General features: G+C 44.6%; 1 protein-coding gene across 3 annotated transcripts in view; it reads right to left on the bottom strand.

The window, feature by feature from the left end:
- The window catches only part of ptpn9a (protein tyrosine phosphatase non-receptor type 9a), a 277,337-nt gene that overhangs the window by 35,836 nt on the left and 215,664 nt on the right, over positions 1-25,837 (bottom strand). For all 3 annotated transcript variants that reach the window (XM_038784520.1, XM_038784522.1, XM_038784521.1), the window contains 2 exons: positions 18,211-18,530; positions 3,422-3,512 (listed from right to left, as the gene is read on the bottom strand). In XM_038784520.1, the coding sequence (XP_038640448.1) occupies positions 3,422-3,512; positions 18,211-18,530 (411 nt within the window). The remainder of the gene's footprint in view (positions 1-3,421; positions 3,513-18,210; positions 18,531-25,837) is intronic.

Here is a 25,837-nt window from a genome sequence, read left to right as displayed (position 1 = left end):
GATTGAGCCGGAGGGTGAGGCTGTAGTTGGAGTTCCAACAGCAAGTGAGAAAGGAAAGCAGGCTTCAGCTGCCCGTTCCTCTTCAACAAAGGGTGGCACGCTGGTGCAGTGGTTAGCACTGCTGCTGCCTTACGGCTCGGAGGACCCGGGTTCGATCCCGGCCCCGGGTCACTGTCCGTGTGGAGATTGCACATTCTCCCCATGTCTGCATGGGTCTCACCTCCACAACCCAAAGATGTGCAGGTTAGGTGGATTGGCCACACTAAAATTGCCCTTAATTGGAATTTTCTTTTTAACAACCAAACAATCAACAATATTATCTCTTCAGACTCCGGCCACATTTACTGAGCAAAATAACTGTCATAATGACGCGTTGCTAATTATTCAATCCTAATACTTCAGCTTTGATACAAAGAAAAAGGTACAATTACAAATTCTATTTAAGTAGCATTTGAAAGTGGATCACAAGGATGGGATCAAAAATTTGTAAGATGTCAGTGGGTGGGGAAGGTGAATATAAGATTGGTGAAAGGAGGGTATTAAAAGGTGAGAGTGATTAGTGAAAGCAGAACAAGCAGAACCACTGTCTTAGTGACAGCAACCAATTCCATCTTTTATTGGTGTAATGCAGGTGGGCAATACCTATTATCCCCACTCAATTGGAGTTCCCCCAAGTTTTAAGCCTTAATTAAAAAGGCTGGAGACCATCAGTATAAGGAGCCATCCTCAATCAGCCCCCTCACAGCTGCACTTGCTTTTAGTGCAGAAGTCAAGTCGTTGTGGTCAATTTGTTAAGTGTTACTGTGTAATTACCCTCAGGTACTGCTAGATGGCAACACAACTCTGCCATTCCATCTCACTAACACATCATCACTATCTTGCACAGAATCAAAATTATTTAAATTTAACTCCCTGGGTTAAGTTGACTTCTGCTTGACATTTTGATGCTGCAATTATGGGATTGAGCCAGGATATTAATTGGGCTAAATTGCAAGGGGGGGGGGGGGGGGGGGGGGGGGGGCAGGATATTAATTGGGCTAAATTGCAGGGGGGTTATATCAAGGAGAACCATGCAGCGGGGGAAATGTTGAAGAGAACAGAGGAATAGAGTGGGAACAAACAGACAGGGAAAAGTAATGGTCGAGGCAGGTACGAAAAGAAGCAACGTACTAGATAGGCTGACTGATAGTTGTGGCTAGAGTGAGATGTCAGGTAAATGGTCAGAAGAAACAAAGAGGGATTGGAAAGGCCAGGGAATGGCAAAAATCCCCACTAACCCCACTGCTTCCGGAAAGCCGGCAAACATCAAAACACAATACCCCAGTTAGTTAGAGGGCAATTTCAACTGACAGCAACGCCAAGTGTGAACTCTTGGGAGTCCAAAGGAGGCAACAAGAAGTTGAACATGTTCTGGCTTCTGGAGAGGAAATGTAGGCACACAAGATACGCAGAGGCTGGACTCGCTTATTTTGACAATATAGCTATTAGCAACTGCAAAAGTAGGAAAATATATTGCAATCCAAGTGCGCGTCTTTTGTGCATAGATATTAGAAAATAAAGGAAGTAGAGACTGAAGGAACAGTCTCAGAAAATGTAAAAGGCAACCAAGGTCAGATCAAGTGGATATTTACAAAAAGAGGCAGTTGATGCATTAAAATAAGCAGACAATCAGTTATGCTTGTGCATCACATAATGAGGCGATTTGACAACCCTCCTGGGACAGGATATCTGGATCCTGCTCACACAATATACACTGGACAATTCCAGCTCTGGTATTCCCTCCCAGCCTCTCTTCCTCTCTCTCTCCATTACAACATTGTACATGCTAGTTTAGCCACTGTAATTATAAAAACTGAAATCCACCTAACCTGCACATCTTTGGGTTGTGGGGGTGAGACTCACACAGGCACGGGGAGAATGTGCAAACTCCACCCGGACAGTGACCCAGGGCCGGGATCGAAACGGGTCCTCGGCGCCGTGAGGCAGCAGTGCTAACCACTGCGCCGCCGTGCCGCCTCTTCCCATTACCAATATCAGCGTTTTTTAAAGATAAAATTCCGTATTTATTTCATTAGCTGAATTTAAATTCCCCAGCTGACTTGGGATTTGAACTTGCGTCCCGGCGACATTTGTCCAGCTTTACCCGCCTCAATAAAATGAAAACTGAAAACGTTGGAAGCAGTCAAGTCAGGCAATATCTGAAACGAGGAACCAATTTTATGTCTTAGCTGTCTGACCTTGCCTCAGAGCCTTCCGACAGATCCGAAGACAGGCCTGAAACGTTAACTCTTGTTTTTCTCTCCGTGGACACAGTCAGACCACCTGAGCCTGTTCAGCCTTTTTTGTTTTTATTTCAAGTTCCCAGCATCTGTGGGATTAGATATTTTTCATTCATCGCATTGGCTGTATAAGCGAGCCCTTACAACAACTGCTGCATTTGCCCACAGAGCAACAGCGACTGCAGCTTCGATACAACTTACTGTGTGTGTGTGCGTGTGCGCACTCTGGATGCCCAGTTTCTTTGTGAAGCATAGTGCATGTTCTGTCTTTCGACGACATCCGAGAGGGTTTTCGTTCAAATATCAGCCACTCTCAGAAAGCCTCATTAATGCAAGACAGTAAGTCCCAACTTCAACTTAGTCTTTAGGAGTACTCAAAAGGGAATTCTAACAAGGAATAAATGAACACCTGCACTTGTTTAATCAGACTCGGGAATGCTGAGAATTCCCAAGTGCCCTCATAGCTCTGTATAGTTCACGGCTTGCCCTACAAGACGCAATTACATACAAAAGGCTGGGTCACGGGCAGCTCTATGCTTCAACAAATCTCTCAGGCTTTTCAGCAGTCTGACGCGTTAATATACATGCTGCGTTTCACAAGTAATCGTTGGCCATTCCAATGCTAAATGCACACTGGTATAAAAGTTTTCATTTGGACCATAGGAAGGCTTCCTTGCAGTCTGTGAAAGATAATTAAAAGCATTCTGCAATGTCACTATTGCTGCATTGTCACACCACTGATTTGATTTCCGTTGGTATTTTTCCACGGGTATCGCAGGCAGCAAGACTTGCAAATACCGAGAACTGCCAAGAACACAAAGTACTCTGTGTGTGAGAGAGAGAGAGACAAGAGAGAGACGATGTCAGGTGTTTCGATCTCAATCTCATGTGAACGAAGGACAGTTTCACTTGTGCAGAAGTGACAACACAATAACAGAACTACCACAGCAGGTTAAAGCCTGGCAGCATGTCCAAGCACAGATTAAGACTGATGAACCCTGAATATTTGGGAAACAAAGTTAGGCTCGCAATTTGGAGGGGAGCAGAGAGGTGGACAGGAGAAGTGAAAATGTATAAGTCATGTCCGCTCAATCCACAGCCAAGTAATTCAGCCGTTGGCTTCAGCAGCCTTCTTCTCTTACCTCGTCATGATTGAGGGACTTCAACTTCACTCGAGTTTGGTCCAAGCACAATACATCCCCATAGCGATTCTTCTGCTGGTTGTATGGCTGTCTATGTGGAAAGAATGGACATGGTTTACAGAAAAATCACCAGCTTTTTGTAAGGGCACTGAGCTCCCACCCCGCAATTTTCCCGCTCCCCATCATTAACCCCATTTTCGAGATTAGAAGGCTGCTCTACATTGGACGGCCTATACTGGCCTCTGCCAACGGCCCGCTGGGCCAGCTATCACGGTACAGCAGCTGGAGGGTACTCTGGAGAAAGGCAGGTCCATTGTAGAATGTGGTTAAATGTTGCAAGCCTTGTGAGTTTAGGAGGTTATGAAAGTTTCTTGGGGAGCATGAGACTTCCTCATTTAAGGCTGGATTTTAATAAAAGGGCTCTTTCTGTTCCTATCCAATTATTATGTGACTGAATGAGCGAAACATTTTACATCCCATTTTTCGAGTAATTCTTATAAAGTTTGCTCATCTCAAGGTTTATACAATTCCTCTTTGAGGACAACGTATCACATCAGCCCCACATGCAGCAGCCTATCTCACCTGGATCCTCAAAGCAGTAGGGGTACCTCTCCATTCAATAAAAGTTTTAATATATGCCATTGGGTGACATTTACAACAAATCTGTTCCTAGCTCTTGACGGTACTTCAGAATCATTATAATGTTAAACAAATCTAACGAGTCCAATGATGAGGACAGAGAAGGGGCTGATACTGACTTGTAACAGCTCAGAATAGTTAAAATGCTCTTTCATTGACGGTGGTCCTCCAAGTGTTTAGCATGAATTCTGATGCCCTGTTCCCTCTTCTGTACAATTTCTGATTTTATCTCAAGTGGCGATGTTTCAGTTTTCGTGATTTCTTTCACACTCATTTTCTTTAAGCTGCACAGCCCTGTACTGTACATGGCGTAGGCCATATTTAGACTGTGCAATATTCATTTTCAGTGTCTCAGAAGCTGGAATAAAATCCCCCAAAACAGCACAAAAATCCTTAAATCTCAACAATATAATCCGATTCTCAATTGTTCAGTCAAGTAAAGCAGTTGTCTTGATCTTTCTTTTTTATGGCCTTTGGATCTGCCTCTGAAGCCAAGAGTGCTCCAAGGTGACATGATGCTCAGAACCAAATTAACTCTCCAGGGTGATGCTTAAACCAGGCTCTTTAGGAGCGAGGAATTAAGGGCTACGGGGAGAATGCTGGTAGGTGGAGTTGAAATGCCCATCAGCCATGATTGAATGGCGGAGTGGACTCGATGGGCTGAATGGCCTTACTTCCACTCCTATATCTTATGGTCTTAAGGAGCTAAGAAGTAGAACTATCACAGACGACCACACAGTTCTAGACCCGAGAGAGAGAGGCTGTCCACAACTGGGAAAGCAGCACACTTGGGAGTTCCTAAACATTTGCTCTGAAATGAAATGAAAATCGCTTATTGTCACGAGTAGGCTTCAATGAAGTTACTGCCGAAAAGCCCCTAGTCGCACATTCCGGCGCCTGTCCGGGGAGGCTGGTATGGGAAGCTAACCGTACCCGGATAAGTGGGATGTGCCCCAATGGACAGAGTCGGTGTGCTCCGTATCAGACAAACCAAAACACTATGGGCAGGAGTAGATTTCATAGTGGTCAGATTCAGAGACTTTTGAACACGGTAAATATTTGTTTGAAATGTTTCCATGAAGTACCTTGGTACGTTTACACTATATAAATGTATTTATTGCTTTTGTGTGCACCAGTACCTCAATTGACCAAAGACAATCAGCACACTCTTAAGGAGACCTCAGGCGAGCGCCGTCAGTACTGGTCTCCACCTACAGAGACCAGGTGGAACTGCACTTGTGGTGGTTCTCCCAGGGGATTGGAGTCCCCCAGCCTCTTGCCCGTTGGGCCGGATGGTGCCTGGCAGTCCCAAACAGGTGCCGGAATGTGGTGGCTAGGGGCCTTTTCACAGTAACTTCATTGACGCCTACGTGTGACAATAAGTGATTATTATTATTATCAGGAGCATTTAAAAACTGGACTAAGTTTACCGAATGTGGGCGAGGGGACTATCAATCTTCAGACACAAAATGAAAGCGTTTATATTTATGGCCCAGCATGAGTTTTTTTCTGCTTGCTATTGAATTTGTTACAGCGGTACTCAAGCTAAGTCCAGGGACACAGTGGGCGAGATTCTACGGCCTCCTCTGTGGCGTGTTTGTTGGCCGGTGGCGGGGTCGTCTGGCCCAGCCGCTGTCAATGGGATTTCTCATCGAATACACCCCGGATCGCCATCGGCGGGACCAGACTATCCTGGAAGATCTCGCAGAGTGTTTATACATGGCCTGCCCAGATTTAGAAAGCAACACCCTTCCTGCTCCCAGCAGTCACAGAGGAACTAAAAAGAGGGGAGGTCACAGCTTTTAAGTCTCTGTTGACCAGATGATTTTATACTACGAGCCGCAGGGTGCTACATATAAAGCTCAAAACTCCCAATAGGTGTTTAGGGTGTCAGCTTTGGCTGAATAGGGTAGCACTCTCATCTCTGAATCAAAACGCTGTTGGTTCACAATCCATTCCAGACATGAACGCACAATCTAGGCTGACACTTCAGTGCGGTACTGAGGGAGTGCAGCGCTGTCAGAGATGCTGCCTTTCATTATGTAAAAGATCCCGTGGCACTATTTGAAGAAGGAAGGGGCTGTTGCTCCCAATATCCTGGCCAATATTACCCCTCAATCAATATCACTTAAAACATCATTATCAAAGATCTTTTTTGTTGTGGGAGCTTGCTGTATACAAATTGGCTATGGTGTTTCTAACATCATAACACTTCAAACCTAATTCATTGGCTGAAAAGTGCTTTGGGATGTCCGGAGCTGCTGAAAGTTCCTACATAAACTCATCATAAAATCATAGAATTTACATGTGCAGGAGGCGGCCATTCGGCCCATCAAGTCTGCACTGGCCCTTGGAAATGGCACCCTACAGAAGTCCACACCTCCACCCTGTCCCCGCAACCCAGCAACACCACCCCATCTTTTTGGACACTAAGGGCAATTCAGCATGGCCAATCCACCTAACCTGCACATCTTTGGACTGTGGAGGAAACAGAGAACAGGGAGGAAATGGGGAGAACGTGCAGACTCTGCACAGACAGTGACCCAAGCCAGGAATCGAACCTGGGACCCCTGGAGCTGTGAGGCAATTGTGCTAACCACTGGGCTACACATAAATGAAAGATTCTCTTTTTTTCTATAATTTGTAATCTCACGATGCTGATGCTCCCAGATTTTGGTGTTGTGATTTAGCGTTGAACTACCTGTGCCAACCACCAGGTCAAAATTGGAAGTCGACAGGTAGGCGCCAAGGGCAGGGGTCAGTGTGACTAGCGTAGGTCAGGGGCACCAGGGAGATCGGAGGGGGGGGCGGGGCGGGCTAGGGCCAAGCGCAGGACTGACCTGGCAGGTCAGGCCTGGGGGAGTAGGGGAGACCAGGCGGAGGGGGGGCCGGGGAGGGGGAAGAGGGTTAGGGCCACGTTAGTTTAGTTGAACACGTGTGGCATGGGCAAACAGAGCTGGCAGGGAAAGTGCCTTATGGAAGGATCTTTGGCTCAACACTTATTAACATGTTTATTCTTTCCCACTGTTCGTTTTCACTATGTTAAGGCTCTTTGCACAGGGCCATTTTTCGCTCTGTAACTGTTACAAATTTGTGTTAAATAAAAAACTTCCAAAAAAAAAAAAAAAAAAAAAAAAATTGGAAGTCAGATTACTCATGGATTGAAGGCCCTGGACCAAATTCTTGATGACCTTAACCAACCCAGACTCTCCAACATCATGCCCAACAATCTCACGTGCTAACTCCAAACATTGCTTCAGTGGATGAAGATTTTCTTTTTCTCTGATCTGTTTGGCATTTACTTTTCAGTAATTTAAATTTACGTCTAACTGGTGAATGCTGTTCCTTATTCTTGCTTGCTAAATTAGCCTTATTTGTTGGATTCAGTATAGGACAGATATCATCTTCTGGAACAACATTCAAACAAACTAGCAACCCAAGAATTTACCTAAGGAGCGATGTTTACTACATTAATATTGTAAAACACTTTCATAAGCAAAGAACATCAAGCGTGCAATTTCTCCTAAAATCAGCCACTCAACCCAAGCAACCTGGAAGCTACAAAATAAATGAAGTCAAGATGACACTGGTATTTATTCATGTATATTGGCATGCAAAGCCAATTCTCCTTATTCTGTCTCTTCAGCATTAGCTTGGCTCAGTTGTGGCACGACCCTTCCTGAATTTACTGATGATGAGTTCAAATTCCACTGGAGATTTTTAATAATAATAATCTAATAATCTTTATCAGTGTCACAGGTAGGCTTACATTAACACCGCAATGACGTTGCTGCGAAAATCCCCAAGTCGCCACATTCCGGCGCCTGTTCAGGTACATTGAGGGAGAATTCAGAATGTCCAATTCACCTAAGAGCACGTCTTTCGGGATTGTGGGAGGAAACTAGAGCACCCGGAGGAACCCACGCAGACATGGGGAGAATGTGCAGACTCCACGCAGACAGTGACCCAAGATAGGAATTGAACCCGGGTCCCAGGTGCTGTGAAGCAACAATGCTAACCACTGTGCTACCGTGCTGCCATATAATCTAGGTTAACACTTCAGGGCAGTACTGAGGAGGCATTGCATAGGCAGAGGTGATGCCTTTCAGATGAGGTGTTAAAACCAAATTCTTAATTCCTCTCCCCTGAGTGAATTATTTCTCCCAAATCAATTCCAAGAGATTGCTTTACGATCAATAAAGCTCAAAATCGATTAACACGAAGAAAAATCTTCTTTTCTGTTACATTCAGTCCATCAGAGGGGTGCAGTGCTGTACTGTGAGATGAGGCAGGCTCGGGAGGTTCCAGCATCCCGGGTGGCTTCATCTGCAGAAGTGCACCCAACTGGAGCTCCTCACAGACCGCATGCGTTCGGTTGGAGCAGCAGTTGGATGCACTTAGGAGCATGCAGGTGGCGGAAAGCGTCATAGATAGCAGTTATATAAATGTGGTCACACCCAAGGTGCAGGCAGAGAAATGGGTGACCACCAGAAGGGGCAGGCAGTCAGTGCAGGAATTTTTAATAATAATAATCTAATAATCTTTATCAGTGTCACAGGTAGGCTTACATTAACACTGCAATGACGTTACTGTGAAAATCCCCCTCTCGAAAGGTGTACCCCTTTGGATACTGTCGGGGGGGGGAGATAGCCTATCAGGGGAAAACAGCAGCAGCAGAGCAGTGGCACCACGGCTGGCTCTGATGTTCAGCAGAGAGGGTCAAAGCGCAGAAGAGCAATAGTCATAGGGGATCTATAGTCAGGGGCACAGATAGGCGCTTCTGTGGACGTGAAAGAGACTCCAGGATGGTATGTTGCCTCCCTGGTGCAAGGGTCCAGGATGTCTCCAAACGGGTAGCGGGCATCCTGAAGGGGGAGGGCAAACAGGCAGAGGTTGTTGTGCATATTGGTACTAACGACATAGGCAGGAAGGGGCATGAGGTCCTGCAGCAGGAGTCCAGGGAGCTAGGCAGAAAGTTAAAAGACAGGACCTCTAGGGTTGTAATCTCGGATTACTCCCCGTGCCACGTGCCAGAAATAGGAAGATAGAGCAGCTAAACACATGGATAAGCAGCTGGTGTAGGAGGGAGGGTTTCCGTTATCTGGACCACTGGGAGCTCTTCCGGGGCAGGTGTGACCTGTATAAGAAGGACGGGTTGCATCTAAACTGGAGGGGCATAAATATCTTGGCCTCGAGGTTTGCTAGTGTCACACGGGAGGGTTTCAAACTGGTATGGCCGGGGGGGGGTTCCAGGATTTAGATGTTTCAGGCGGGATAGAGGGGGATGTAAAAGGGGTGGTGGAGTTGCGCTACAGGTTAGGGAGAATATCACAGCTGTACGACGGGAGGACACCTCAGAGGGCAGCAAGGCTATATGGGTAGAGATCAGGAATAAGACGGGTGCAGTCACAATGTTGGGGGTTAACAGGCCTCCCAACAGCCAGCGGGAGATAGAGGAGCAGATAGGCAGACAGATTTTGGAAACGAGTAAAAACAACAGGGTTTGCTGTGATGGGAGACTTCAACGTCCCCAATACCGGCCGGGGCTCACTTAGTGCTAGGGGCCTGGCGATGAGGACTGTCAGAGGATACAGCAGGATTTAGATCGTTTGGTGACTTGGGCAGAGAGATGGCAGATGGAGTTTAATCCAGACAAATGTGAGGTAATGCATTTTGGAAGGTCTAATGCAGGTAGAGAATATACAGGGAATGGTAGAACCCTCAAGAGTATTGACAGTCAGAGAGATCTAGGTGTACAGGTCCACAGGTCACTGAAAGGGGTAACACAGGTGGAGAAGGTAGTCAAGAGGGCATACGACATGCTTGCCTTCATTGGCCGGGGCATTGAGTATAAGAATTGGCAAGTCATTTTGCAGCTGTATAGAACCTTAGTTAGGCCAAACTTGGAGTATAGTGTTCAATTCTGGTCGCCACACTACCAGAAGGATGTGGAGGCTTAAGAGAGGGTGCAGAAGAGATTACCAGGATATTGCCTGGTATGGAGGGCATTAGCTATGAGGAGCGGTTGAATAAACTCGGTTTGTTCTCACTGGAACGACGGAGGTTGAGGGGCGACCTGATAGAGGTCTACAAAATTATGAGGGGCATAGACAGAGTGGGTAGTCAGAAGCTTTTCCCCAGGGTAGAGGGGTCAATTACTAGGGGGCATAGGTTTAAGGTGCGAGGGGCAAGGTTTAGAGGAGATGTACGAAGCAAGTTTTTTTACACAGAGGGTAGGGGTGCCTGGAACCCGCTGCCGGTGGAGGTGGTGGAAGCAGGGACGATAGTAACATTTAAGGGGCATCTTGACAAATACATGACTAGGATGGGAACAGAGGGATACGGACCCAGGAAGTGCAGAAGATTTTAGTTTAGACGGGCATCATGGTCGGCATGGGCTAGGAGGGCCGAAGGGCCTGTTCCTGTGCTGTACTTTTCTTTGTTCAAAAGGAAGAATGAGATCAATTATTTCAACTGTGGTTGAAAGATGACGTATAATTCTAGGGTTCAGCAGGCAACACTTTCATTTGTGTAAAAGCAAAGTGAGATGCATCATAATATCATGGAATACGATGAGCCAAACCCAGCACCGATGATCCCTCTACATGACCACAACTAATACGAGGTACAGTCTTGAGCTCACACCACATTGTGCGAACTAATTAGTCAATTTCCAAGATTACTAAATGCAGACTAACCACATTGTAACCACACAGCAAATACATATCAAGCAGTGAACTCAACTGAACCTCCAACTCAGTTATTCCAACGCTCATGGAATACAACGGAGAAATTTCAAAATACCCAACATAGAAATCCATTTGCCTCAATTCTCCTCCATTTAAGCTTGAAGTATCTGGAATGCGCTGCCTGAAAAGGTAGTGGAAGCAGATTCAACAGTGGCTTTCAAAATGAAATTGGATCATCACTCCAATTAACCTAAAAAAAAACTCTACGGAAAGAGAGCGGGATTAAGTGATAGCTCCACCAAGAGTTGGCATGATGAGCCAAATGGCTGCTTTCTGCGTTTTATTATTCGATGATTCTTGCACAGAAATGAGCTAAAAATAAAACAAGAAAAAAAAACTAATTTCGCATTTGTAAAACACATGGTACAAAATTGGATTCCCAATTCCAGCATATCCCTGCTCCAAAGAAATCCCTATTTTAAAGTGCTGCTCAAAGACGAGCCAGGAAACGTTGATTCTAGCCCAGTTTCTCCTCCCTCCCCCATTCTGAAAGGTCAACACAAAATCTTCAGTCAGAAACCCACATTTCTCCAATCCAATGTACACAGCTCCCTGGTGTCAAAGTCAATTTGGCTGCATCACAATCATACTGCTCTGTTCTTTGCATCATTGTGTTGTTCTGTGAAGAGGAGGAAGAACCAAAAGCAAAGATGGCACATGAAAATCACAATCCTCTTGCACGGCAGTGCACGAGGACAGGAAATGGGTTGGTATGGATTTATTTCATTTGTGGCGACTGACAGAACTTGCTTCATGGCACTGTTTCGGAAACGCAACCTCAGAACAAACTTTCTGAACAGAAGAAAATAACTTTCCAGCACAGGCAACCTATTCTGATTTCTCACTTTTGTCTCTTTCAATTACATGGATTAGCTGATATATTCTGAAAATACAGGTAGTTGAAGGTTACTGCTCATGAACTTTTCTTCAGGCAAAGGAACAAATTATATACCACCAGTGGTATATAGTAGATGGTGGGTAATCATATGCTTACCCCCCTTTGACTAGGCTGTAGCAGATGGCACAATAGAAAGAACGGGGGAAAATATTTAGAAGGTATTACAAGTGAGTGGCACTCCGCAGCAGAAAACATACACACATGAAGAAAGAAAATTCAGAAGTGCATGCAATCCTGGGAAATTTTAACCTCCCACCCACAAACTTCAAACAGTTGGATTTTACTGAGAAACACAGCAGTATCCACAAAGAACACGTTGCCATTGCTGATAACATTACGGTCAAAGCTGAGCCCTGTTAATCCACATGTCAGCTTGAAACGTGCCCAAAAAATGACTCCTCTGCTGGGTTCAAGCAAGTGAAGAATATAAAACGAAAATGTCACCCGCAAAGAAAAAAATAGTTCAGCTGAACGGATTCTGTCAGTGCAGTGTAAACTCACTGAAGTGTTTGTTTACAACTCGGAAACTGTGATGTAAAGCAACTTCCCTTCGCGTCAAGATCTCTCTGGAACCCGTTTCCCAGTGACAAAATCAGAGGAAAAGTAAACAGTGCTCTAATGTAGCTTCCAAATCCAACGGATGTCTGCTTCTGCGTAGGGCTTGTACGTAGGCTCCCACTGCCACAGGTAGTTACTACAACAAGTCAAAAATATTATTTAGGAAGGAACTGCAGGGCTCCCTTCTGGAAAGCGTCCTCAATCCATAAACAGTTTTGGACGTCCATTGCTGCCAAAGTTTCTGCAACAACAGTATGCTCCAAAACAAAAGTGATCATTTGACAAGCAAAGCCCTTCTTATCAGTTGCTCAATGCATATTTACTTCATGTGTAACAAAATTCATCCTCTCTTATCCCCCAGCAAGCTTCAAACCTCTGTCACGCACAAATTGAAATGTTATGTGACAGATGATGCTCATTTTTCTCACAAACATACATAAAATGGCAGACAGGGAAAGACCAATTGGCCCATCCAGCCTGCCCCATTCAGTTACCCTGCCTTGGGTTAAAATTCTGATCTTTGTATTATGCTCCCGACCCGACTTAGAAACCATGTGAACTGATGACATATTTTCTAATTATAAAGCTTTCGCTGAATGCCAACTCCCCAGCTTACCTCAGAATCATGTATTAGGTACCCAATAATAATGGGAATCTCTTGTGAATGGGTGAGAAGTGAAAAATGTATAAATCTCTGAATCGCGCTGTGCTAATTTGTAACGATCTGCAATTCTTTTCTCCATTGCTTCCCCAAACTACTGTTTTTCCTCATGGTTAACTCAAATGCTTCTGAAATTAAATTGGATCAAGCAAGATCATTGTCTGCTGCAAAAGCCAATCACCATCACTTCGAAATCTGACCTAGCTGCACACAATCGCAATGCAAAACACCAATAGTCGCCATTGTTTGAAAAGTTATTGTGTACCACTAACCCCCCCCCCCCCCCCCCCCCGGCCAGCGCTTCGACCAAGCTTTCTGGTCACTTGTCCTAATACCTCACGTGGTTCAGCGTCAAATTGTGTTTGAAACACTCCTGTGAACTACTGTGGCATATTTCATTACATTAAATGCTACATAAATAATGATACAGTAGTTTGATGGCAACGTTCTCGGACTACAGGCTGAAAATCCCTCATCCGAAATGCTTGGGGCCGACTGTGTATCGGATTTTGGAATATACTGCACATGTGTAGCCCGTTGGGAATTGTGCATCTGTGGTGCGTGTGGGATTTCCCACTCGTGATGTTATGTCAGCGCTCTAAAAAAGTGTGTCTTCCGGAATTTGCGATTTTCAGGATTTCGGATAAGGGATGCTCAACCTGGAGTATTCCAGAGGCCTGGAATGATGATCTAGAGACAAATCCCACCATGGCAGCTTGGAATCTAAAGTCGGCTAATTAAAGACATCTGGAATAAAAAGCTAGCATCACCAATGGTGATCATGATTGCCAGGAGAATCTTTCCTAGTTCCTTTAGGGCAGAAAATCTGCTGTTCTTATCCGATCTTATCCGATCCTGCCGAGATGTGACTCCAGACTCTCAGCAATGTTCTTCACTCTTAACTGATCTCTATGCGACCCAACTCAGTTACATTCAAGGATGCTCCCTTTTCAAAAGAAATTCGAGATGAGCAATAAATGATGACTTTGCCAGAGACACACATATCCTGTGAATGAATAAAAAGGTTGTTGCTGATCTACTATGAACACTATGCTCCTGAAACTGGATGAAACTAATTGGCTCATAGTATGAATGCGCCAGACTGTTGCTGCAGAGGGAGGGAAGATCCCTGATCTCAATCCTCAGAGTATCCACTGCTTTCTGGGCTCAACCTTAGAGCCCCTAAAGCTGCCTCAGCTGTTCAAAATTTTAGTGCGCCAAGCACATGCTGATAAAGGCACCATAATCAGCTGGAGTTACAATCAGCCGCATACGTCAGCTTACTGGGACAGAGAGTCAGATTGAGCAGTGCATAATAAGCACTGGGATCTTTTAAAGTGTTTGTGCATTTGCTCAATGATTTACAGGAATAGAAGGCGGCACCACATAGCTACTTACTCTAGATTCAAAACCTGAACTTCACACATTGCCACTTCAAGCAGCTGTGCAGCAACTCAAGAACCTGGGATACAGTAAAACTGAAACATCAAAACATTCACAAACTTCAATTTCAACACCAATTTGGTGCTCAGTATCTGAGACAGGATCTGTGCTCTGATAATCCTTTCACATAGTCAAAAGAGGGGCGGCACGGTGGAGCAATGGTTAGCACTGCTGCCTCACAGCGCCGAAGACCCTGGTTCGATCCCGATCCTGGGTCACGGATTGCCCATTCTCCCCATGCCTGCATGGGTCTCACCCCTACAACCATAGATAATAAAAATATTTATTGCCAATATGCTGAAATTGATTTTGTGAACTTTATACAATCTAGTAATTACTAGTTGACAACTGACAATGAATTAATCTTTCATCAGTCCAGATTTTTAATGTGCGACACTGAGTCAAGTGTTTCTAAATTAAGCAGGTCTAACTACAGGCTACATGGAAAGTTTAATTTTAAACAAATAATGATTTTCGCCTTTCACCAAGCAGCTTCCCTGGGACAACCATTACTTAAATATAAGCTGGGGTGAGGTGGGAGAACATGTGTCCACTTGCCTTCTGTTTCTACCTGAGGAAGTACTTCCTCCTTTAGCATGCCCCCCAATGGCTCAGCTGGCAATTCTGCTGCGTGCACAGTCGTGGACATAACTTACTATATGTTCTATAGCGTCTGTTAGTTACCACAACTAAAGTGCGCAAATATAAAAATGCTAAATTTCCCCTTAATTGGAAAACAAATGAATTGGGAACTCTAAATGTATATAAAAAATAAGAAACAGGTAATTGGAGATTTGTGGGCTTATTTTAATTACATTGGTGGCACTCAATTAAGGAAAATTCACACTCATATCAAACACAACTGGTGTAATATCCTGTTAGGCACAAATTAAATAGCTTAAATGATGAATGATGCAAATATTTTGCACGCCACTTTGGCCTTCCTAAATCTGATTTGTGAGATTCTGCAGAAACTAATACTGGTCGCCTCATTATAGGAAGGACGTGGAAGCTTTGGAACGGGTGCAGAGGAGATTTACCAGGATGTTGCCTGGTATGGAGGGAAAATCTTATGAGGAAAGGCTGATGGACTTGAGGTTGTTTTCGTTAGAGAGAAGAAGGTTAAGAGGTGACCTAATAGAGGCATACAAAATGATCAGAGGGTTAGATAGGGTGGACAGCGAGAGCCTTCTCCCGCGGATGGAGGTGGCTAGCACGAGGGGACATAGCCTTAAATTGAGGGGTAATAGATATAGGACAGAGGTCAGAGGTGGGTTTTTTACGCAAAGAGTGGTGAGGCCGTGGAATGCCCTACCTGCAACAGTAGTGAACTCGCCAACATTGAGGGCATTTAAAAGTTTATTGGATAAGCATATGGATGATAAGGGCATAGTGTAGGTTAGATGGCCTTTAGTTTTTCCATGTCGGTGCAACATCGAGGGCCGAAGGGCCTGTACTGCGCTGTATCGTTCTATGTTCTATATCTGGGGCTGGTTTAGCACAGGGCTAAAGTGCTGGCTTTTAAAGCAGACCAAGGCAGGCCAGCAGCGTGGGTTCGATTCCCGTACCAGCCTCCCGAACAGGCGCCGGAATGTGGCGACTAGGGATTTTTCACAGTAACTTCATTTGAAGCCTACTTGTGACAATAAGCGATTTTCGTTTCATTATTTTTTCATTTCATATCTACTTATCCTTTTTTAAAATAAATTTAAAGTACTCAATACATTCTTTTTCCAATTAGGGGGCAATTTAGTGGGGTCAATCCACCTACCCTGCACATATTTGGGTTGTGGGGGTGAGACCCACGCAGACATGGGGAGAATGTGCAAACTCCACACAATGACCTGGGGCCAGGATTGAACCCGGGTCCTCGGCACTGTGACAGAACTGAACCATTATATCCATTGGTGGATGGCAAACACTCCTATAGGGCGACACGGTGGTTGGCACTGCTGCCTCACAGCGCCAGACACCCAGTTCAATTCCGACCTTGGGTGACCCTCTGCATGGAGTTTGCACGTTCCCCCTGTGTCTGTGTGGGTTTCCTCCGGCTGCTCCGGTTTCCTCCCACAAGTCCAAAGTAGGCAGGTTAGGTTGTGGAGGTGAGACCCACGCAGATACGGGGAGAATGTGCAAACTCCACACGGACAGTGACCCGGGGCCGGGATTGAACCCGGGGCCTCGGCACCGTGAGGCAGCAGTGCAAACCACTGCGTCACCGTGCTACCCTAACTGAATTTAAATAACGTGGGGTTTGTATCAGATAATTTTGAAGTAGAGATTATAGACACTGCTGGCCGAGTCAGGAAGGAAGTGCCATGACTGCCAATGTAGTTTTTGCACTTATTCTGTGCATGCTGCATTGCAAATTGTTATTGTAATATCCTTACACTACAACATTGAGGGATGTACGAACTTAATGACTCCATTTCCAAACTGAATATTCTGTTTCTTATGGAGTGTTAAAGGTTTACTAGTACATAGGTACCATGGCAACTATTTCTTTACCTGCAGCAGGGAGTGGCTCTGTCTGCAAATCTATTGCAGAATTTTTCAGATAATAGCTTCCCTGCAATGCAAACACAACCAGCTGTAGCAGAGATTTCTATATTATATCAGATTGAAAACAGTGATGGACAGAATCAGATTTAGTTCAGTTTCATGACGTGAAATTGAATTTACAGATGATATTGTATATGGTACACCCATTACGCACTCCATTTCTGGCAATATACCGCTTAACGCACTGCGTACTATGCTGTGCATCACTTATTCACTGTACACAGAGTACTGTACACATCAAGCAACTTGGGAAACATTTCCTCCTTACACTTTACATATTCTGTACCATTCTTCTAACAGAGAACAGGCAACTGTTATTGAATAATAACAGAGACCTTTGCCACTGCTGATCTGTAATTGACCACGACAGCCGAATTTTTCTTTCTCCGCTCTCTATTCCAAACTTTTTCCTCCATTCGATGGTTTACAATCAGGAACTCACCATATGTGAATGAAAGGCACAGACTACTCACCCTCCTACCTCACCGTGGCAGACTGCTACTTTGAACAATGAACCAAAATATTCTTAGAAAGGGTTGCTCATTGTAATTTGTAATTTTAAGGCACACCAGGATGTGGCCAATTGCTGTTAATGCGCAGTACGACATCACTGCCTGCCTATTCCTACATGATTACAATACAGAGAAAGAGGAGGCCATTTATCTCAAGTCTATTCTGTTGGTTTAACACAGTGGGCTAAGACAGCTGGCTTGTAATGCAGAACAAGACCAGCAGCGCGGGTTCAATTCCCGTACAAGCCTCCCCGAACAGGTGCTGGAATGTGGCGACTAGGGGCTTTTCACAGTAACTTCATTGAAGCCTACTTGTGACAATAAGCGATTACTTTTATTATTATTCACTTAGATCGTGGCTGCTCTCTATATTAACACCATCTACCCAGCTTGGTCCCATATCCCTTAATACCTTAACAAACAACTATTGGTCTCAGTTTAAAAACTTTTAATTGGTCTAGTCCCAATAGCTTGTTTTGACAGAGCACAGATATCCACCACCCTTTGTGTAAAAGTGCTTCCTGACGTAAGTCCGAACAGCCTGGATTTAGAGTTATACTCTCTTGATTTGGACTCCGACAATTGCAGACAGTTTCTTTCTTTCGCTCCCTAACCTATCAAAACCGTTTAATCATCTTAAACACCTCAACTCGATCATCTCTTAATCTTCTATACTGAAGAGACTAACAAGGCTCGTCTATGCAGCCTGTCCTCGTGATTTTAACCTTGTCCCTTTGAGTTTACATGCAAACAGACACTGAACTAACAATGAGCAGTTGAATGTGCCTGGCGGTGTCTCCCGTCGGATGTCCTCGTATTCCTCATAGATCCCCCTTTTCTGCACGGTGTTGACATGGTCCAACAGCTCTTCCACTGTCATCCCTTCCAATCCTGGCACGTGTACAGACACTTCATCCCGCGGGAAGCCTGTGATGAGCTCGTCCAGCGAGTCACTGTGCCCATTTGGCGAGGTTAAAAACTGTTTGTTCCAGCTGGAATGGTCCAGTTTCAACGTCCCACCTAAATGCTCTGGCAGGCAGTCCCTGGGCAGATATAGTTTCAACTCGTGCGTCTTCACCATTTGCACCTGCAACATATAAACAAAAAACAGTCAACTGCGTCCTTACAGATTTGAGTGAATGCACTTGGAAGAATGTCATTTGCCTGCTATATGTGATGTCCAGTGTAATGTACATGACGTCTGCAGACCAGCATAAGTTTGGATTTGCTGTAATCTGCCAGCTGAGTGAGTGGAACTTTCAATCAGTTCTCTTAGCTCTCCGAACCATGCCTAAAGAAGAGAGAGGGAGAGAGAGAGAGAGAGAGAGAGAAGAGGAGGAATAACTGCCCTGTCCTCACAGTGAGATCCTTATCCCAGATGTGTATGAGAAAATAACCTACCCTCAAGCACGATGGGAGAGTGAAGAAACATCAATTTGAAATGAAATGAAAATTCTTTATTGTCACAAGTAGGCTTCAAATGAAGTTGCTGCAAAAAGCCCCTAGTCGCCACATTCTGGCGCCTGTTTGGGGACGCTGGTACGGGAATTGAACCGTGCTGCTGGCCTGCCTTGGTCTGCTTTCAAAGCCAGCGATTTAGCCCTGTGCTAAACAGTCCCTGGGTAATTTCTATGAATACTTAAGACATCTGTACTACAGCACAGGCTGAAGTAGGGAGTGTATTTATCAGATCTCTACTGTATTTATTAATAATAATATTCTTTCTATTGTCTTCTGCTTCTGTATGACTGAGCAGATTTTACACCAGCTCCTCGTGTGAAGTTCACGTTATAGTGAATTTCACCCCAACGTCTTTGGGTTCAGAGAGCTAAGTTATGAAAAATAAATAGCTCTCCGACAGGAACCAGCAGCACAGGACAGTAAGTGGGAAGAGCTGTATTCAGTATTTCGGATTGGAGCTGGACTATCGCACAGCTGATTGGTGCGTAATCCTACAGACATCAGCTGCATCAGTGACCCAACTTCCACACAGCTGACAGCCTGCGCAGAGTCGCTCTTTCACAGGACTAGCTGTCAAGATAACAAAATGACGTCCACCAAATTCACTTGGCAAGTCAACCACATAAATGTACTCATCTTGTGACACAAGTAGCATTGTGACACATGGATTCAGAGTATGGAACTGGCTGCTTACGAACTCTTACCCCCGACTAAAACCTGTGAATGTTACAGCTATAAAGAAAAACTGCATACCACAGTTCTCAGCACAGAAACCTGCTGACAAAGAATGTCAGACCCAAAACTGAACTCCTGCTCCCACGGACACTGCCTGATTAGATGACTAACATCTTCCGTTTTTGTGTCAGATTTCCAGCATCTGTAATTATTTTGCATTTCAACATCAGCTTTGTTCAATCACAAGTCAATGTCTCAAGTGTGCAAAACAGCACATGGCATTTTGCATTTATTGATGTATCCTAGCCAAATGATGCTGGTTTTATCTACAGTTTCTCTCACTTCCTGTTATGTGCTCAGCAGGGACAAAGACCCAAATGCTGCTGCTCTCTGCAGCAGACAGATATTTATCTACTACAACGAGGGAAATACCCTCGCCTTTAACCAAAGTTCCACTGGGCTGAACACAACTCCTGCAAATCTGCAAGTTGAGAACTCGGATTTAAATTTGAAAACTTTAGTCTCAAGTAGCAAAGGAAGGAAGCCTTGCATTTCAATAGCACTTTTCACAAGCAATGGATGTCTCAAAGTGCTTTACAGCCAATGAGGTGATTTTGAAGTGTAGCCATTGGTGCAATGTAGGAAATGCAGCAGCCAATGTATGCACAGCAAACTCACACAAACTGCAATGTGATAACGACCAGATCATCAGTTTTTGTGCTGTTGTTTGAGGGGTGAATATTGCCTCTAGTCTTAGATTCAGCGTAGGGCGATAGCACAAGGAGGAGACCCATTGTGTCTGTGTCAGTTCTTTGCAATCGCAACACACCTCGTCCCACTCCCCCGGCCTTTTTCCCACGGCACGGCAAATTTTATCTCTTTAGATGATTATCCAATTCCCTTTTGAAAGGCAGGATTCAATTTGCCGCGGAACTCTCAGTGCATTCTAGATCCTAACAGTTTGCTGTGTAAAAAAAAAAATGTTTTTCCTCATGTCGCCTTTGGTTCTTCGGCTAATCACCTTCGATCAGTGTCATCTTGTTCTTGAACCTTACGCCAATGGGAACATTTTCTCCCCATCTACCCTGCCGAGGCCCCTCATTTTCAAAAAAATTAATTTAGAGTATCCAATTATTTATTTCCAATTAAGCGGCAATTTAGCGTGGCCAATCCAACTACCCTGTACATTTTTGTGTTGTGGGGGCGAGACCCATGCAGACACGGGGAGAATGTGCAAACTCCACACGTACAATGACCCAAGGCCAGAGTCGAACCTGGGTGCTCAGCGCCATGAGGCAGCAGTGCTAACCACTGCACCACCGTGCTGCCCCCGTCAAGGCACCTCATGAATTTGAACAGCTCCACCAAATCCCTGAGCCGATGCAGACTCGATGGGCCAAATGGCCTCCTTCTGCACTGTAAATTCTATGATTCTCCAATCTATTCGTGTAACTGAAGATCCTCATCCCCGGAACCATTCTTGTGAATCTTTTTTGCACCTTTTCTAATGCAATCGCATTCTACCCAAAAGTGTTGTGCCCAGAACTGGACTCCAGCTGAGGCTGAATCAGTGTTTCACACAGGTTTAACATAACGTGCTGGCTTTTGTACTCTATACCCCTATTTATAAAGCCCGTATGTCTCATTAACCGGTCTCTCAACCTGCCCTGCCAACCTCAGTGAATTACGCACATATAACCTCAAGTTCCTCTTCTCCTGTTTCTCTAGAATTGTACTCTTTATTTCATATTGCCTAGCCTTATTCATCCTAGCCGAATGAATCACTTCACATTTCTCAGTATTACACTTAGTCTGCTCATTCCACCAATTATGCCCCTTTGAAGTTCGACACTATGCTCCGCACAGTTCACGATACTTTCAAGTTTTATGTCATCTACAAATTTTGAAATTGTGCCCTGTACACCCAAGTCGAGGTCATTAATATATATCAGGAAAAGCAGGTCCTAATATCCATCCCTGGGGAATCCTCTCCCTGTCTGAAAAACAACTGTTCACTATTACTGTTTCCGGTCATTCAGCTACTTTCATATCCATGCTGCTGCTGTTCCTTTTATTCTATGGGCTCTAAACTTGTTCACGCATCTGTTTGTATGGCACTTTATCAAATGTCTTTCGCAAGTCCATGAACACAGACAGCATCAACTGTCTCTGTTACCTCATCAAAGCACTCAATCAAGTTAGCTCAGCACTATTTTCCATGTTGGCTTTCACAAAACAGGTCCACATTTTCCCAAGTGACTGTTAATTCTGCCCCGAATTATCATTCTTATTTTATTTTTTAATTTTCTAATTTTTCCCAATTAAGGGACAATTTAGCATGGCCAATCCACCTATCCTGCACACCTTTGGGTTGTGGGGTTGAGACCCACGCAGACAAGGGGAGAATCTGCAAACTCCACATGGACAGTGACCAGGATCGAACCTCGGTGCTGTGAGGCAGCAGTGCTAATCACTGTGCCGCCTCATCACTTTTATTTGACAAAAACAGGGTTCACCCCAACAGCCAAGTTAGACGTACAGGATGAACCTTCAAGGATTTACAGGCATCAATTAAAAAGAAACATGCCCTTTCGCCAATCTGAAGCAAAAGTACATTGTGGTCCAAATCCATTGCTACACAAGATAAGAGCTAACAGTGTTGGAGGATATTAGCTTGGCTGGAAGATAGGTTAACTAACAGGAAACCGACTCGGGATAAATTTGTCATTTTCAGGTTGGCAAACTGTAACTAGTGAAGTGCTGACAGGGATCAACTATTTACAATCTATATTAATGACTTGGATACTGTCTGAAAAACAACTGTTCACTATTACTGTATTGGAGTCAGATTTGCTGGCAGTACAAAGATGGGAAGGAAAGCAAGTTGTGGAAAGGATATAAAGTGTCTGCAAAGGGTTATAGATATTTAAGCGAATGGGCAAAAAAATGGCAGATGGAATGTTATGCGCAAAAATGTGAGTTTCCACTTTGGTACGAAAAGTAGAAAAGTAGAATGTTATTCAAATGGCGAAATACTGGAGAATTCTGTGGTACAAAAAGATCTGGATGTCCCAGTACATGAATTACAAAAGGTTAGAATGCAGCAAGTAGCTAGGATGGCAAATGGAAAGGGGCAGCATGGCGGCGCAGTGGTTAGCACTGCTGCATCACGGCGCCAAGGACCGGGTTCAATCCGGCCCCGGGTCACTGTCCGTGTGGAGTCTCCCCATCTCTGCGTGGGTCTCACCCCCACAACCCAAAGATGTGCAGGGTAGGTGGATTGGCCACACTAAATTGCCCCTCAATTGGAAAAAAATGTTCTAAAAAAGATCTTTTAAAAAAGGATGGCAGATGGAATGTTTACCATTATTGCACGTATAAAAGTATGGAATAGAAAAGGAAGTCTTGCTCGAACTGTTTCCATCTTTGGTGGGACCACACCTAGCATGTTGTGTATCGTTTTAGTCTTCTTACGTAAGGAGTAATATACTTGCCTTAGAAGCAGTTCAGAGAAGGTCCACTTGGCTGAATCCTGGTCGTGTTATGAGACAAGGTTGAGCAGGTTGGGCATATGCTTACTGGAGTTTAGAAGAATGAGAGCTGATCCGATTGAAAGGTATCAGCTTCCGAGGGGAGTTGACAGGGTAAATGCTGAGAGAATGTTTCCCTTCGGGAGGGAATCTAGAACTAGGGAACAGAGAACAGTTTACAGTGCATATACTTTGCATCAGTATTCAGCAAAGAGAAGGAATTGGTGGATGCTGAGTCTGGAGAAGGTGTGTAGATAGCCTGGGTCACATTGAGATCCAAAAAGTCGAGGTGTTGGGCGTCTTGAAAAATATTAAGGGAGATAAGTCCCTTATCAATGGGATCTACCCCAGAATTCTGAAGGACGCGAGAGAGGAAATTGCTGGGCCTTGACAGAAACCTTTGGATCCTCACTGTCTTCAGGAGGACTGGAGAATTGCCAATATTGTTCCTTTGTTTAAGAAGGGTAGCAAGGATAATCCAGGGAACTACAGGTCGGTGAGCCTTACGTCAGTGGTAGGGAAATTACTGGAGAGAGTTCTTCAAGACAGGATCTACTTCCATTTGGAAGCAAATGGACGTATTAACAAGAGGCAGCATGGTTTTCTGAAGGGGAGGTCATGTCTCACTAACTTGATAGAGTTTTTCGAAGAGATCACAAAGATGATTGATGCAGGTAGGGCAGTGGATGTTGTCTATATGGACTTCAGTAAGGCTTTTGAAAAGGTCCCTGGTACAAGACTGGTACAAAAGGTGAAGTCACACAGGATCAGGGGTGAGCTGGCAAGATGGATACAGAACTGAGTATAAGAATTGAGTATAAGAATTGGCAAGTCATGTTGCAGCTGTATAGAACCTTAGTTAGGCCACACTTTGAGTATAGTGTTCAATTCTGGTCGCCACACTACCAGAAGGATGTAGAGGCTTAAGAGAGGGTGCAGAAGAGTTTTACCAGGATGTTGCCTGGTATGGAGGGCATTAGCCATGAGGAGCGGTTGAATAAACGCAGTTTGTTCTCACTGGAATGACGGAGGTTGAGGGGCGACCTGATAGAGGTCTACACAATTATGAGGGGCACAGACAGAGTGGATAGTCAGAGGCTTTTTCCCAGGGTAGAGGGGTCAATTACTGGGGGCATAGGTTAAAGGTGCGAGGGGCAAGGTTTAGAGGAGATGTACCAGGCAAGTTTTTTTTACAGAGAGGGTAGTGGGTGGCTGGAACTCGCTGCCGGAGGAGGTGGAAGCAGGAACGATAGTGACGTTTAAGGGGCATCTTGACAAATACATGAATAGGATGGGAATAGAGGGATACGGACCCAGGAATTGTAGAAGATTTTAGTTTAGATGGGCAGCATGGTCGGCACAGGCTTGGAGTGCCGAAGGGCCTGTTCAGTGCTGTACTTTTCTTTGATCTTTGTTGTTCTTTGTTAGTGGTCTCCAATTTAAGACTTGAGACGATGGAGAGATTTATTCTCCCAGGGGGCTTTTTGTCTTTGGAATTCTCCTCTCCAGTGAGCAATGGAGGTTGGGTCAATGAATATATTCAAGACGGAGTTAGATTTTTGATCAACGAGTGAGGTAACAGTTATGAGGTGCAGGCAGGAAAGTAGAATTAAGGCTACAATCTAATCAGCCACAATGCTCCTGTTTCTTAGGATGTTATTTATCTGATCAGGCATTTTAAAAAAAAATTTAGATTACCCAATTATTTTTTCCAATTAAAGGGCAATTTAGCGTGTCCAATCCACCTACTCTGCACATTTTTGGGTTGTGGGGCTGAAACCCACGCAGACACGGGGAGAATGTGCAAACTCCACACGGACAGTGACCCAGAGCCGGGATCGAACCTGGAACCTCAGTGCCGTGAGGCAGCTGTGCTAACCACTAGGCCACCGTGCTGCCCTGATCAGGCATTTTTGACTGACTGAAGATTGTCTAACAAAAGGCATTGCTAGATTTTTCCCACTGCAATTATCACATCTTGTTCCTGTGTTTTGCAAGAACTCACTGACGCTAGTATTTTTCTATTTTAAGGTATTTCAACCGTATCTTTCCAACTCTGCTCAAAGGAACAGAAACTGACTTCCTACACTTTATCATATCAGCACAGTGGCCCAATGCCCCATAGGCGTCTCAAACTAATGCTCCCAAGTCATTTCAGTGCTTTGGGAAGGGCAGATTCTGGAGCTAGGAAAAAATGTAGTAATCACAGCCATTCATTCCGTCCTGCCTGTACCAGTTCTTTGTTCAAGTCATGTAAATCCAGTTCCAATTCCTGCACTGCCCTCTCTCTTTCTCTGCTCCAATTGTTGATCAATTTTCTTTTAAAAGAAGCAATAGTCTCTGCCTCAAACACACCTGTGACAAATCATTCGATGATTCAACAAGCCTTGGTGTCAAGGAATCTCTCCCATACCATACAACTGCACTAAAGACGTGACGATGATGTATTCCATTTATTGACTTATGCTGAAATAAATCTTTCCCGTTTTTAATAATAATAATCTTTTAATTGTCACAAGCAGGGTTACATTAACACTGCAATGAAGTTACTGTGAAAGGTCCTAGTCGCCACATTCCGGCACCTGTTCGGGTACACAGAGGGAGAATTCAGAATGTCCAATTTATCCAACAGCACGTTTTTCGGAACTTGTGGGAGGAAACCGGAGCGCCCGGAGGAAACCCACGCAGACACAGGGAGAACATGCAGAATTTGCACAGACAGTGACCC

Source organism: Scyliorhinus canicula, chromosome 24 (assembly GCF_902713615.1).
Source record: "Scyliorhinus canicula chromosome 24, sScyCan1.1, whole genome shotgun sequence".
Classification (NCBI taxonomy): domain Eukaryota; kingdom Metazoa; phylum Chordata; class Chondrichthyes; order Carcharhiniformes; family Scyliorhinidae; genus Scyliorhinus; species Scyliorhinus canicula.
The sequence above is the reverse complement of the archived record's forward strand: the minus strand, read 5'-3'. Positions and strand labels throughout refer to the sequence as shown.